The sequence below is a fragment of the Mya arenaria genome, chromosome 11 (assembly GCF_026914265.1).
Source record: "Mya arenaria isolate MELC-2E11 chromosome 11, ASM2691426v1".
NCBI lineage: Eukaryota > Metazoa > Mollusca > Bivalvia > Myida > Myidae > Mya > Mya arenaria.
The window spans coordinates 15,857,935-15,872,097 of record NC_069132.1 but is presented as its reverse complement, the minus strand read 5'-3'; the positions used below and the strand labels follow the sequence as shown (position 1 = coordinate 15,872,097).

At 37.3% G+C, this 14,163-nt stretch overlaps 2 protein-coding genes across 2 annotated transcripts; one reads left to right on the top strand and one right to left on the bottom strand.

Moving 5' to 3' along the window:
• Window positions 1-4,802: 4,802 nt before the first annotated feature.
• On the top strand, window positions 4,803-5,733 carry LOC128208362 (uncharacterized). Its single transcript, XM_052911921.1, has 2 exons — window positions 4,803-5,186; window positions 5,533-5,733. Exons 1-2 carry the CDS (start codon window positions 4,803-4,805, stop codon window positions 5,731-5,733), a joined length of 585 nt encoding a protein of 194 aa, XP_052767881.1.
• A 2,576-nt stretch (window positions 5,734-8,309) lies between these two features.
• LOC128208361 (uncharacterized) lies at window positions 8,310-8,891 on the bottom strand. Its single transcript, XM_052911920.1, has one exon. It carries the CDS (start codon window positions 8,889-8,891, stop codon window positions 8,310-8,312), a length of 582 nt encoding a protein of 193 aa, XP_052767880.1.
• Window positions 8,892-14,163: the final 5,272 nt, after the last annotated feature.

Below are 14,163 nucleotides of genomic sequence, written 5' to 3'. Positions count from 1 at the left end.
AAAGGTGGGGGAATATGTGTGAAGTATTTGTAGTGTTTCATCAAACGTTGGGACTGGGTCTAAGTTAAGCCCCAACGCAGCTCCATTCCAGAGTGCGGATATATTCGATGGACTTAAAGCAATGACCGATAGTGTGCAGGAAAGTTTGAACTTACCAAAGCCCGAGTTACTGACGTTCACTGGGAATCTGACGTTCACTGGGAATCCTGTCGACTACTGCAAATTTATAAGCAATTTTGAGACAAATATAGAGTTAAGGGTTAATGACAGTAGGTTGAGACTGAGTTATTTAATTCAATTTTGTCAGGGCGATGCTCGCAAGAGTGTCGAAGATTGTGTAGTCTTGTCGTCGGATGAAGGATATGCCAGGGCCAAACAAATTTTGTTGACTCATTATGGTAAGCCCCATCTTGTCCCATGTTGAACGACTCATTAACGGTAGCCCTGTTAAGTCTAACGATGTGCAAGGTCTTATGAATCTGTCACTTGACATGGAAAAGTGTCAGATCACGTTATCTCAAATTGGATTTGTGTCTGATATAAATAACACTGAAAATCTAAGGTAAATTGTTAGGAGGTTGAAAGGGCTAGCAGCTTAATTGAACAGGGATCTGAACCAACTTTTAATGACCTTTAATCTGAAGTATGTTCAAGGTACGGCTCTTGTTGCAAATACTATGTATGGTCAAGACCTAGCCAACGAGTCAAAACACTCACAAGTTTCGAAATTCAAGTTGGCAGCAAAAGCCACTTCTCAGCGTGAGAAAGTTGTGACCTTGTCCACTAGCGCTAGTAGTAGTGCTAGTAGTAAATTTTCAGGTAATGAGTCATATGTTAACCGCCAGAACAGCAGTTTATCTTGCGTGTATTGTAAACAGAGTCATAAACTGATCGACTGGCAAGTTTAAGTTGCTTGATTATGGGGAAAAAATGAGCATTATCAAAAGGCATAGAATGTGCGAAAATTGTCTCAACTTTAAACATTTTGCTAAATTTTGTCGCAAAGGTAGTTGTTGCGAGGTCGTTGGATGTACTGAAAAACATCATACAATGCTACATAGTAAAGTAAGCCAGCCAACCAATGAAACCTCTGGCCAGAGCAATTGTTGTGCGGCATCAGATATCAACTCGACTCAAGCGAAGGTAAGCTTACGTATCGTCCAAGTTGTAGATAGGAATGGGCCAATACACGTGAAAACGTACGCCTTGCTTGATGAAGGCAGTAACGTTACGTTATGTAGCAATAGTTTAGTGAAAAGGTTGGGAGCTTCAGGTACTCCTCACGAATTAACAATTACTACAGTAAATCAATCTGCCGAGCGGAGGACTAGTGTAGAATTAAAACTAGAAGTTAGTTCTTTAGATGGAAATGAGATTGTTGCCTGAAATAGGGTTTGGTCGGTAGAGCGACTACCTATTTCACTGAAGTTGCTTCCTGATCGCTCGGAGGTAGGTAAGTGGAGCCATTTAAATGGTATTACTTTGCCGAGAATTAGTGATAGCCAAGTTGAATTACTCATAGGCAGCGACACTCCAGAGGTGTTCTGGGTTGAAGAGAGATATTTGATGTTGAGAGCGACCCTGTATTGGAGTGTGCTCTTGGATTACAATGGTGCGTAGAAAAGGACCAGTTTGTGTTTGATGTAAGCCTGAAAGAAAAGAGCCATACAAGACGCGGCATTTTGTCAGTCGTGAGTTCTTTGTATGATCCTCTTGGGTTAGTTTCACCTGTGACTCTTATCCCAAAGTTGGTATTACAGAATGCATGCCGACAAAAGCTTCACTGGGATGAAAAAATATCTGACTCCGACACCATAAAATGGGCCGAATGGTTGCATTGCCTTCCTGAACTCTCTAATATTAGAATTGACAGATGCCTGAAGCAGGGTAAGTTAAACAAGTCCGAGTTGCACATATTTAGCGATGCATCTGAGATAGCATATGGATCAGCAGTATATTTGAAGATATATGACGTAACGGGAAACAGTAAATGCAGTCTCGTCATAGGTAAGTCCAGGTTAGCTCCAATAAAGGCTATGACAATATCTAGGCTCGAGCTAGCAGCAGCAGTGCTAGCTGTCAAATTGTACCAGTTAGTGACAAAAGAATTAGATTTGAGTGTTAATGATAGGTTCTTTTGGACGGATTCGATGATAGTCCTAGGGTACATCCAGAAGGAGAAAAGACGTTTTAAGACGTTTGTTGCAAATAGATTGGCAACTATACATGACGTCACGACTCAAGAGGATTGGGGGTACGTACCTACGGGAATGAATCCTGCCGACTTGGCTTCAAGAGGTATACATCCACACGAAGCCAAAAAACTTGCAACATGGCTGCATGGGCCAAATTTTCTAGAGAAGGATAACTCGAACTGGCCGGAAATTGCAAGTCCAGTAACTCTGGACGATGATGACTCAGAACTTAAGACGGTGCTTAGTATGCAAGCGAAACAAGGCCGTTTCAAGATTAGATGATTTGTTAGTTAAATACTCTGACTGGCATAAATTACTTCGTTCTGTAGGTTGGTTACTTACAAGAAATATCTTGTAAGTAAGTATTTGTTGAGTGAGAAGAATGTCGGTTGTGCGGCAAATAACAGAGATTTGACTGTGAAAGAGATTCGAGGAGCTACAAAGGCGGTCCTCATGCTTCTACAAAAGAGTACGTATGACAAGAATATAGAAATGTAGTAGATAACGGTCGTGTTTTAAAGGCATGTTCGATTGTAAATTTAAGCCCAGTGTACACAGATGGTCTACTGAGAGTCGGCGAGCGTCTAGAAAATGCTGACATAAGCAAAGTCTGGTAGAAAACATCTCAAAAGGTATGGGTGCTTATTCACTTGCTTGAAAACCAGGGCAGTGCATATAGAAATTGCCCACAGTCTTGACACAGACTCTTTTATATGTGCTTTACAGCGGTTTGTAAGTCGCTGGGGACGACCAGAAAAGATCTTTAGTACCCCCTATCATCTTATACCCAGTCATCTACGGTACTTAAAGTATGTTATATGATGAAGTAACCAATCTATATCCTATCCAGTACTGAAAACAACAAATATGATGCCTTTATATGTAATAGTTATTACGAAATGCCCATTAAAGTTATATGCCCTAAATAAAAATCCCGAACAAAAAATAAATAAATCTAAAAAATACTCATAAAGTGTGTTAAATGAACGACTGCAATGTGTTAAATAAAGTTTGTTATGTCTGTAGTGAATCTATATCAAATGAACAACTATTTTTATGGAATATATGAAAATTCATGCTGCAAATTTATTTTCGACATTGACAACTTGTACGCATTTCAGATATAAAAATTCGGATAGGAATTTTACTCTTTTTGGGAAATTTGCTTTTTCATTTTGTCGACAACATTTATAGAAAGTATAGAGCAGTATTGTATCATCCAATAGAACAATTCTTCATTTATTTATATGAAATGTGACATGAATAAAATAGATATACATTCTTTAAGAATTCCAGGACGGCAGCAAACAGTCACAATGGACCCTTTGGAACAGCATCGGTCAATATTGATGGATCATCATGGACCGTTCTGTGAGGACATCAATCTCACAACCAAAGACTTGGACCTTAACCGTCTGAATGCGCTACCAGATGGGAAACTTAAACAAGGTGTAGTGGTCAAGGTTCACAAGTATGCAATGAAAAACAAACAGACTAATGCAAAAAGAGTTGGGTGGATATGTTCCTTACAACCTGGTCTCAAACTTCAAAATGTAAATACAGTTAAAACGCGTATCAACAGAATAATTGAAACTCAGAAAATAATTGACAAGAAGAAGAAAGTAGCTAAGTACAAAACTGTGACAGAATTTCATTGTGATAGTTGGACTGTAACAGCTGTGAATGGAGTCAAGAAGAGTCCTGAAAAATCTCAAATGACTCAGACTGTGGAAATTGTGAATGTGGAAAAAACAGAAGTGAAAAGTCATGCCAACTGTGCCAAAGTTTGTAGAGCTAAACCTGAGAAATTAATGAGAACAAGCAGAACTGATGATGAAAAAGAACACAATGACATTCAATATCAAATATCCTTACATCAACGAAAACTTTATAAACTTTATGAAATGACGGACATGCTAAAGGAAGATGTAACAAAACTCCAGAATATGGTGAGACACCATTGTCCGGGATCTTCGCCAGCTGGGTCGGAGCGGTTGAGCTGTTGATGAGCTACTAGAAAAGAAGACGTAAGTTTTCATATCATGTATATGCTGTACACATCATATTACACGTAATTTGTTTTATGTCCCAAAGATCATGTATACATCGTAATTTCTTATTTCAGCATCCAACCTGTCTCTGCAAAACTGTATCTGGGCCATGTGACATCTTTTATTACATTCCTCGCCGGGGAGGCGGACCTCCTTCCGAAGGTCGGTGTCACCCACTAGGAGACGGTGGTCACGGCCTCCAAAAGGTCAAGGCAGTAGGATCCTCTCTCAAGAAGGACATCTGTGTCCAGAGAGTGAGTACAATATCTTATCAAAAAAAAAATAATGGCGGTAGACTTAATCGTGATCGTCGACTTAATATATGTGATTGTCTACTTAAACATACATGATCGTCAACTTAAATATTTTCATAGTATGACTTTGTGATTGTATACTTAAGCTAATGTGATCGTCGACTTAAGGATATTTTTCAAAGTACATCGCTGTGATTGTAGACTTAATACACTGTGATCGTCGATTAATAGAGCGTTCCCGATAGGTGACCTAGTTTCCGGTGTCCGCCATCTTGGTAGACAAGTGCGCGCACCGGTAGAAAATGGCGACGATTAAAAGAAAACCAGTGTTATCGAGTAAGAAAAAGTCAAATTCTAAAGTGAGTGGGAATTCTATCGAGTGTGAAGATGTTCTTTTGTATCGAGATGGACTAGATGCATTAGAAAAGAATCGTTATGTGGACAAATTGACCGTAATTCACGGGCAAGACCCCTATGACATTGTTCTGTGGTCAACGGATGAAAATGTTCTACCAGCTGTCACATACATTGACATTATTAACTATTTGATTTTCAACTCCAGTCCTTATACAAGGGAAGAATTGAGATGTTACAAGGGACTTGATGCCTACAACCAGTTCGTGTCAGGGTTTGTCAGTGATGTCGGCAGCTGTATCATCAATGACAAAAGTGTTGTGACAGCCAAGGTCTGTTAATTTCAGAATTAAACGTTATGAATTATATACATTATTTCTGTACGTAGATTTCATTGAAAAAAAAAAAACTAACAAATTTTGAAATGTGAGTTTTTAATATCCAATATTTATTATCTTCTTTGGCTTGGTGTTATACATGTATGAAATAAAAATCACCTCACTAGGCAATCAAACAAACAACAGTTTTTTACAATTTCATAAATGATATCTGAAGGTTTACAAGGTAATAAAATAAGAATAACATTTAAAGTTATTCATCTATAATATCAGATATTAATTTTAGCAAAATGTAATTATCGTTATTTAATATTTATCATTAACCCTGTGCATATTTCAGTTTCTACACTCCCAGCGACTGAATGAAAAATCACTCCGGCCCTGGATAATCGCAGAGAGAGATGGTCCTATAATAGCGGGACATTGTACATGTATGGCTGGACTCGGTGAAACCTGCACCCATGTTGCTTCACTGTTGTTCTGCATTGAAGCAGTTGTTAAGCTACGCGAGAGTCGTACTGTGACAGAGGTGCCTGCTTAGTGGAAGTTACCACGTACATTCAATCACGTGTCTTATGCACAGCTGAAAGAGATCGATTTTACCAGTGCTGCTACACTGAAGAGAAAGTTTGATACATCTGTTGATATTAGCCAGGAATCTGCCACACAGCCACAGCTCAGCACAAGAAAAATGAAAAATCCACCTTCAGCTGACAGAGTGCAGGCTTTTTTCCAAAATCTAGCCCAGTCAAAGTCAAATCCAGCGATATTGTCACTGCTGCCAGAATTCCCAGACAATTATGTGCCAGAGATTTTACAGTGTGAACTGCCAAAGATTCTTACAGAACTTAGGGAAGAAAGTGCATATGACCTTGAGTACAATGAGCTCCTTGCTAAGTGTAGTGATCTTGAGGTTAGTGTGTCACCTGCTCAAGCTACCCATGTTGAGGCAATCACTCGTGAAGGTTCCGTTCAGGAAGGATGACTGCGTCCAGAATGAAAGCTGTGTGCCACACAGATCCTTGCAAGCCAGCTTTAAGTCTTGTGTCCAATATATGCTACCCAGAAGGCAACAAGATTAGTGTAATAACAACAAAATGGGGATGTACCCATGAGAAGAAGGCAATTGAGGCATTCACTGCACAAATAAGCAAGCAGCACCAGAATGTAAGGATAAGACCTTCTGGCTTCATAATATCGTCTGAACATCCACACATAGGTGCATCTCCTGATGCAATGATGTCATGTGACTGCTGTGGCACCAGCACAGTGGAAGTCAAATGTCCATTTTGTGCCAAAGACTGTCTTGTTAAAGATGTAGTTGACAAAAACTTCTGTCTTCAGAAAGACCAGGATGGTAAGATGTGCTTGTCGAATTCGCATCAATATTACTACCAGGTGCAAACACAACTGGGTGTGTGTAAGCTTGAAAGAGCTTTCTTTGTTGTTTGGACTCTTCAGGACTTGCACATTGAAGAAGTGCTTTTCGATGACAAATTTTGGGGGGAAATCTGTGCAAAGTCTTTGCACATCTTCAAAACAGCTATTTTGCCTGAACTTGTAGGGAAGTTTTATACTAAAGGCTGTGTGGAAGGCGGCAAGAAAAAGAGCTCAAGTGAGGATTCACCTCAGACAGAACTATTTTGTTATTGTAGGGATGTGGAATATGGGGAAATGGTAGCGTGTGACAGCAATGAATGCCGCTATGAATGGTTTCATTTCAACTGTGTTGGTGTGAAATCTGTACCGAAAGGACAGTGGTTTTGTCCAGACTGTAGAAAATTAAGAAATTTGAAACGGAAAAAAACTAAGCATTCATAATGAAAAATTGACAAGAAGACAGTATTTATGAAGGACAGACTGTTGTGTGTTGTAATTTGCGGTACTTAAAACATGTACTTGCATTATGATTGATGATGATGATGATGATTGATGATGATGATGGTAGTGGTTCTTGTTGTTGCTGTTGTATGATGATGATGAATGAATGAACGATGAATGAATGATGATGTGTACAGTATTAAAGTGATATTAGACAAGAAGACAGTATTTATAAGGGACAGATTGTGTGTTGCAATTTGCATTCAACATATGTGCTTGCCATGTTGCATTCAATTTTGTTTTCATTTTATGGCTTGTTTTGACATATTGTTGGGGTGTTATTGGTGATGATGAAAATGAAAACATAGGTAAAAATCATGTGAAATAAATGTCAACCAATTATGATATTGTCTTCTGTACATTATGATGATGTAGATGATGGTGTTGGTGGTGATGATGATGATGGTGTTGTTGTTGATGGTGTTGATGATGATGTGTACAGTGATAAAGGGATGATGATGATGATGCTGCTGCTGGTGTTGATGATGATGATGATGTCAACCTGGGAGAAACTTTCTATGAAGACTTCGAAGAATCTAGTTAAAATGAATTTTTATTTAATAATTAAGTTATGACCAACACATTTAGTTAAAACCTTGAACATTACTGAAATAAAATGCTAATGGGGATATGTATTGAACCAAAGTTAAATGATATTTTCATTACATTTATTTGTTTCTAAGAAAATAATGTTATGGACATGAGCGCATTAAGGGACTAGTTCCATGTTCTCTATGGTCATATATTGCAAAATCTGATATTTCTTGAAAAATGAACAAATTGCTTTCATTAATAATAATAAAACATTTTTTTTAAATAAGAGCCCTATTGGTAACAACTGTTTAGATATGAAAAATACACCAATTGTTAAAAAAAACTAGTGATAAAAATGATTTCATCAAATAACTTATTATAGATTAAAAACTTATTTCAAACTGAAAAAAGAGAATAAAATAAATTTATGAAAATTTAACCTTTAAATAAGAAGTAATAAAAAAGAGCACATTGCAGAGCTATATACAATATATACACTACATTACACAGCAGTTGTTTTAACTTATGAAAAAGGCACTTGATGAAACAAGCACATTATCAGACATATATAAATAATTTGATTACCTATGCAGCACATTGTCATACATTATTTAAAGCAACATTAAAGCATGAAAAACCTTAGGTTTGCAACCACAATGGAAGTGACAAAAGTCATGATTTCAATGCGCTGGCAGTAAGACATTAGTTGAATGGTACAACAGAGTTACACATATTGGTGAGTGCACAACAGACATGAACTATTTTATCCAGTGCAAGTGTCTTGTCTTCATCTGTCTGGAGGTAGTCGTGGGGTACTTTAGAAGACAGGATCTGGTACTTTTGGCGAACAAGTCCAATAACTCTTTCTACATGGATCCGACTGTTCGCAATCCTCCGTGTCTTCTCCACATCCAAGGCACCAAGTTGGGCTTTACCTTTAGTAAATGCCGGAATGTACACTTGGGCACACATCGTTCCCACACTTTCCTGGATGTCAAAGCCCCTGTCAGCCAAAATGAGGTCTCCGGGAACAAGTTTGTCGAGTATTCCAGAGTTTTCAGTGATGGTTTTGTCACTTGCTCGGCCGCCATAACCATTTGAAATAAAGGAAATGACACCCTGAGGCGCTATGCCTATTAAGTACTTAGCAGTGTGGCTGTGCTTATAATTTGACCAGGTCTCTGCACGTGCTTTTAGATTTGAAGGCCTTTCCATGAACACTTCAAAGCAGTCAATTATTACAGACACTTTGGTTCCGAAGTGAGTTCTGAAGCTCATTGGCATTGTTTTTTTCAATTTGAGGAGCCTTTGGCACGCTCAGAGTTCTTGGAGGTTAAGGGCACCTTAATGGTGTCTCTCCTCCTAGAGAATTTCAAGAGGGCAGGGGACCTCTACCACCTCACGAGGTCGGCCGTGTTGCAGGCAAGAGCTGGCGACGAAGAGGCGGAGATGTTTGTGAGTATATTTTGCATTACCTTTGATGTACTAAATTTGTACCTGTGAATCTTGAATTTTAACTTGATTTGATTTCATTAACCATTTGCTCTATTTTAGGTCATCCAGCACAAGGAGGCGGCCAGTGGGAAGCGATGCCCGGTAGAGGTTTCGGCCGAGCGGCTTGAGAGCCTCCAGCTCTTCGCAAGGCTCCCCTAGAGGGAAAATGAAAAAGACTTGCTCTTTACTACAGAGAAAGGGGCGCCGATCCAGCAGAGTGTAAGTGTTCAGATATCTGATCGTAGACTTAAGGCGTGATTGTAAACTTAGTCAGAAAAATCGTCGACTTAAGACTTTATATATCTGTGAACGTCTACTTAAGCGATAATATTGTTCTATTATATGTCTATATCTGTTGTTGAAAATGTGCAATTAAATTTTTCAGAACATGAGTAACTTGGTCGGGGCCAACTGAGCCAGACATGGCATGGAGGAGGGGTGGGAGAAGGTCCCACGGCTAACGGCCAACCTCGGTCAGAAGTTGGCCGTGACCACGCACAGGGAGATGGGTCCGGCTCGTGAAGAGCAAACCGCCCTGGCCGCTCATATGGCATATTGTGTCGAAACAGCCAACAACGTGTACAATAAGAGCAAAAGGAGGGAGGCGCGGCAAGAAGTTCTTGCCAAGATCCATCAGGCGTACAAGGTAGTCATAAAATAATTACATTAATTGCCTTGTTATCATTTCTTTCATAAAGCCATTCAATGAAAGACGTGTACCTATCAATAATACATATTCCATTCTATTTCAGGAAGCACACCTCCTGTATACAAAGTCACCTGGGGAAAGGGAATAGGTTATTGGAACTCCTCCATACAAACAGTGTATTCAGTGCCTTTATTCAGTGTCTGTGCCCTTTATTGTAACATTTGGAACTCCGCCATACGAACACTATGTATTCAGTGCCTTTATTCAGTGTCTGTGCCCTTTATTGTAACATTTAATCGTTTTCATGTTTGTTTAAGTGTTGTTTTTTAATTTATTTTATTTATTCCGACTAAGTAGCGGCATTTTCATTCATTGTAACTAATTGTTGTTGTTTTTAAATTTATCTTATTCATTCCGACTAAGTTAGCGGCATTTTCATCCATTGTAAATAATTGTTGTTGTTTTTATTCAGTGTCTTATGTTAGTATTGTCTTGTCTGAGTGTCTGTGTGTTTTTAATTCATTGTAAATATTTTTTGTTTTTTATTCAGTGTCTGATGTTAGGAAACCAGTGCCTGTGATTCTGTTCTTGTGATATTTTGTTATATAAATCATTAACAAATCTGTTTATGTGTTATTGTCTTATTAAATCATTAACCATTCATAATCAACCTCGCAAAAAAGGCGTCTTAATGAACAAAGGCGGTATTGGCTTCTCGCAGTGACAAGTTCAACGGTACAGACATTCAATTATACTTTATCATTATTCTACTTAAGCAACTGTGATCGTCTACTTAAGAAATACTTTCAAAGTATTACTTTGTGATTGTCTACTTAAGCTAATGTGATCGTCGACTTAAGAAATATTTTCAAAGTATGTCAGTGTAATTGTAGACTTAATACACTTGATCGTAGACTTAAGAAATATTTTCAAAAAGTTCTAAGATAGCAAGTGTCCCAAGATAGTAGGCTTTAAGTACGTGTCCTTCTAATACAGTCAGCTTCGAGTATGTGTCCTTCTAATACAGTACGTGTCCTTCTAATACAGTCAGCTTCAAGTCCGTGTCCTTCTAATACAGTACGTGTCCTTCTAATACAGTCATCTTCGAGTATGTGTCCTTCTAATACAGTCCGTGTCCTTCTAATACAGTCCGTGTCCTTCTAATACAGTAATACACTTGCTAGAAGCTTATATTCATACATACCAGAAGCTTGCTAGAAGCTTATTATCTTATATTCATACATACCGGAAACTTGCTAGAAGCTTATTATCTTATATTCATACATACCAGAAGCTTGCTAGAAGCTTATTATCTTAGATTCAAACTTACCAGAAGCTTGCTATCTTAGAAGGATAGTCCAAAAAAAAGCTTCTAGTGCAAGATAGTAACCTTCTAGCATGTATCCTTCTTATATAAGTTAGCTTACTTATATTAGAATAATACACATACTAGAAGAGCTCTATCTTAAACTAGAAGCTTTTTACTATCTTAGAACTAAGTCGACTAGTCAAATGGTGAAAATTCATGTGTGATAATGTACAAATGTTAAATGCTTTACACAGCTATATATTTTGAACTAAAATTACTTCAAACACTATCACGAACACCTTTAAAATGAACACAGTGAACAAACTTTGTGAAAACGCTAACATTATCCATTAAGTTCACTACAGCGTGATCCTAAAGTCGACCCTAAGTCTACTCCGGAGTGATCAAAATAACTTAAGTAGACTGGTGATGATCTATCCTGTAAAACCTATCTGTCTTAAGTCTACCCTTGATGATCAAGGATGACGGTAAGTCGACTCATGGTGATCCATACTTTTATGTACTTTATAAAGTCGCCAATGTCGGATCCTGGTAGTCAACTTAAGGATCAAAAGCAGTAGAGTATGTACTTGAACTCCGCCATACTTTTTATGTGTTTAAGTCGACCGATCCATTCCAAAGTCCTGGCATAATCATACAAAAGGCGACTTAAGATTTCTTAAGTATACGATCACTTGTGATTGTAGACTTAAATGGGCCAAAGACTTTTGTTTATCCCCACATTTACTCTTATTCTTAAATTGTAAACATTGATTTGTAAGTAAATAAAAAAAAATCACATTAACCTGAGCAGGTTAAATCACGACACAATTTCGAATTAAAGAACAAAATTGAATTGGGAAAACATTTAACAACAAAATTCATACAACTTTTATACTGTTTATTAAATTCAACTCTTAGTCTCAAACAGTACACCTATATAAATAATTATTTCTGAGATTAATGCAGTATCTCTATGTTAAGTATATAAAAATTATTAGCAGTGTAAGGGTTAAAGGTTAAATCACACTAAAGGTGGTGCTATTGTCCAGTAGGTCCTTTATCATTCTACCCACACCATTGTTGTTTGCCCATGTGTTTGACAGACATTGAAAGAATACATCATGCCTCAAACAACTGGTGCTGTACCATTTTGTTCGAGAAAAAGACGTCATAAGTTTCTAAAGAACATTACTCGCAAGATGCATGGGTGCATGTAATCAAAAGGGAACAATTGAAGTTCGAAATCTGGTCTCCTTTGCAATACTTGTACATCTGCGAGAACCATTTCACAGGAGAAGATTATCACACGGAGATGTATTTTGGTGAGATTTGATAATTAATTTGCTTTTGCATTTTTTTTTTATTCATGATATAAAAATTGATATATCTCCTCTGGCTACAATGACCCACTCCATATACCCAAATCATATGTGAGAGTGATACATATGTAGATGAAGTGGTTCAGACACCAAAACAACCAGCGTTTTTTTATTCTGGACTTGAAAACTATTTTATGTTTATTTTGAATACACCGGGACCAGCAGCATATCATTTGAATTATATATATCACTCTGTTTTAAGTTTGACTGTGCCTGACCAATTCTTAATTCGTTTTAATGAAACTAGGGAGACACACAACGAGCTTTGAACTTTCTAGAATGTTTAGTGTTGCTAAAAGTGTTATTGCAAACATATTTATTACATGGGTTCTTTTCATGGAGAAACAGTGGAGAGAACTCAACATCTGGCTGAGCCAAGAACTTGTAAGGCACTTCCAAGCAGTTTTAGGGGAAACTACCCGAACACTCATATAATAGAAGACGGTACAGAATGTCAAATAAAAAAAACTAAAAATCCAACAGCACAGCAAGCTACAATTTCTACATATAAAAACAGCAACACTGTTAAAGTGCTGATTGGAACTACACCAGGGTAACTGGTATCATATGTGTCACCATCATACGGAGGCTCAACAAGAGACCGAAAGATAATGAAGCGTAGCTCTTTAACTAAGATATGTGATAAAAAAGACAGCATAATGGCCGACAAAGGTTTTAATGTGCAGGACATTTTTGCACCAAATTATTTATATATTAACATCCAATCATTTTTTAAGAAAAAATAAAATGTGAAATGAAACCGTGACATGGTATCGGAAAATAGCGAGTAAATGAGTACATGTAGAAAGGATAATCGGACTTGCCAAAACCTATAAAAAACTCACTGAACCTATGATAGCTACAGAAACTAAACTATCACCTGAAATCATTTTTGTGTGTTTTATGCTGTGCAATTTTAGAAATGGCATTGTGCCCTTATATGCCTAAACTTACAATAAAACAAACATTTTTACATTTACATTTACTCCATGATTTTTTAATATGCCATGCCCTAATATGCTCTGTTCGGGAACAATTTCTCAATGTTTGTATTGTTTGCGCAATTTCTAGGACTCAGTTTCCCAGTCAAAACAACTTTCAACAAGTTGATAATACGAATATGAATAATCTAGAGTAAAGAGCATAACACTAAACACATGTACTAGGTTTCTTCATAGAGTAACCATTTCTTATTGTTTTTTAACTTATTGATTTCATTTATTGTATTGCTTTCGATACATTGTTTGACTTCATAGTTTGGGGATGGCATTGCAATCATTTGCAAAAGGTGAACAGCATAAATGCTTTAAATATTTATAAATACATTTTTGTTTGCTTAATTAAATCATAATGAAAAAAGTGTTTTTTGGAGTGTGTACAAAACAGTTATTCTTAAAAATGATGTTACTGAAAACGATGTACATTTTCTAATAAGAATTCATGCTGGAAAAAATACCACATTCATACTTAGCAAATTGGTAAAGCTGTGTCCTTCAGAACAGTCTTTACTTTTATATTAATTATACAAATTTTACAACCTTGATGTAAAGAGCTAATTTCCCTCTGCACACTTTTGATTAAAGGCTGCTCAAGAGAAACGCACAGTGACTATGAAGGTGCTTAATAAATCAAAGGAACTCATCACTGACAAAAGTGGCGCAACCCAAATGGCATACTTTAACATCGTTTGCGCACGTCAAGATGAGCTGTTGCACATCAGGG

Coding starts and splice junctions, on each gene's coding strand:
- LOC128208362 (XM_052911921.1), top strand. CDS start 4,803: ATGGCGACGATTAAAAGAAAACCAGTGTTATCGAGTAAGAAAAAGTCA. Junction 5,187..5,532: donor AAAGTGTTGTGACAGCCAAG/GTCTGTTAATTT, acceptor TGCATATTTCAG/TTTCTACACTCCCAGCGACT.
- LOC128208361 (XM_052911920.1), bottom strand. CDS start 8,891: ATGCCAATGAGCTTCAGAACTCACTTCGGAACCAAAGTGTCTGTAATA.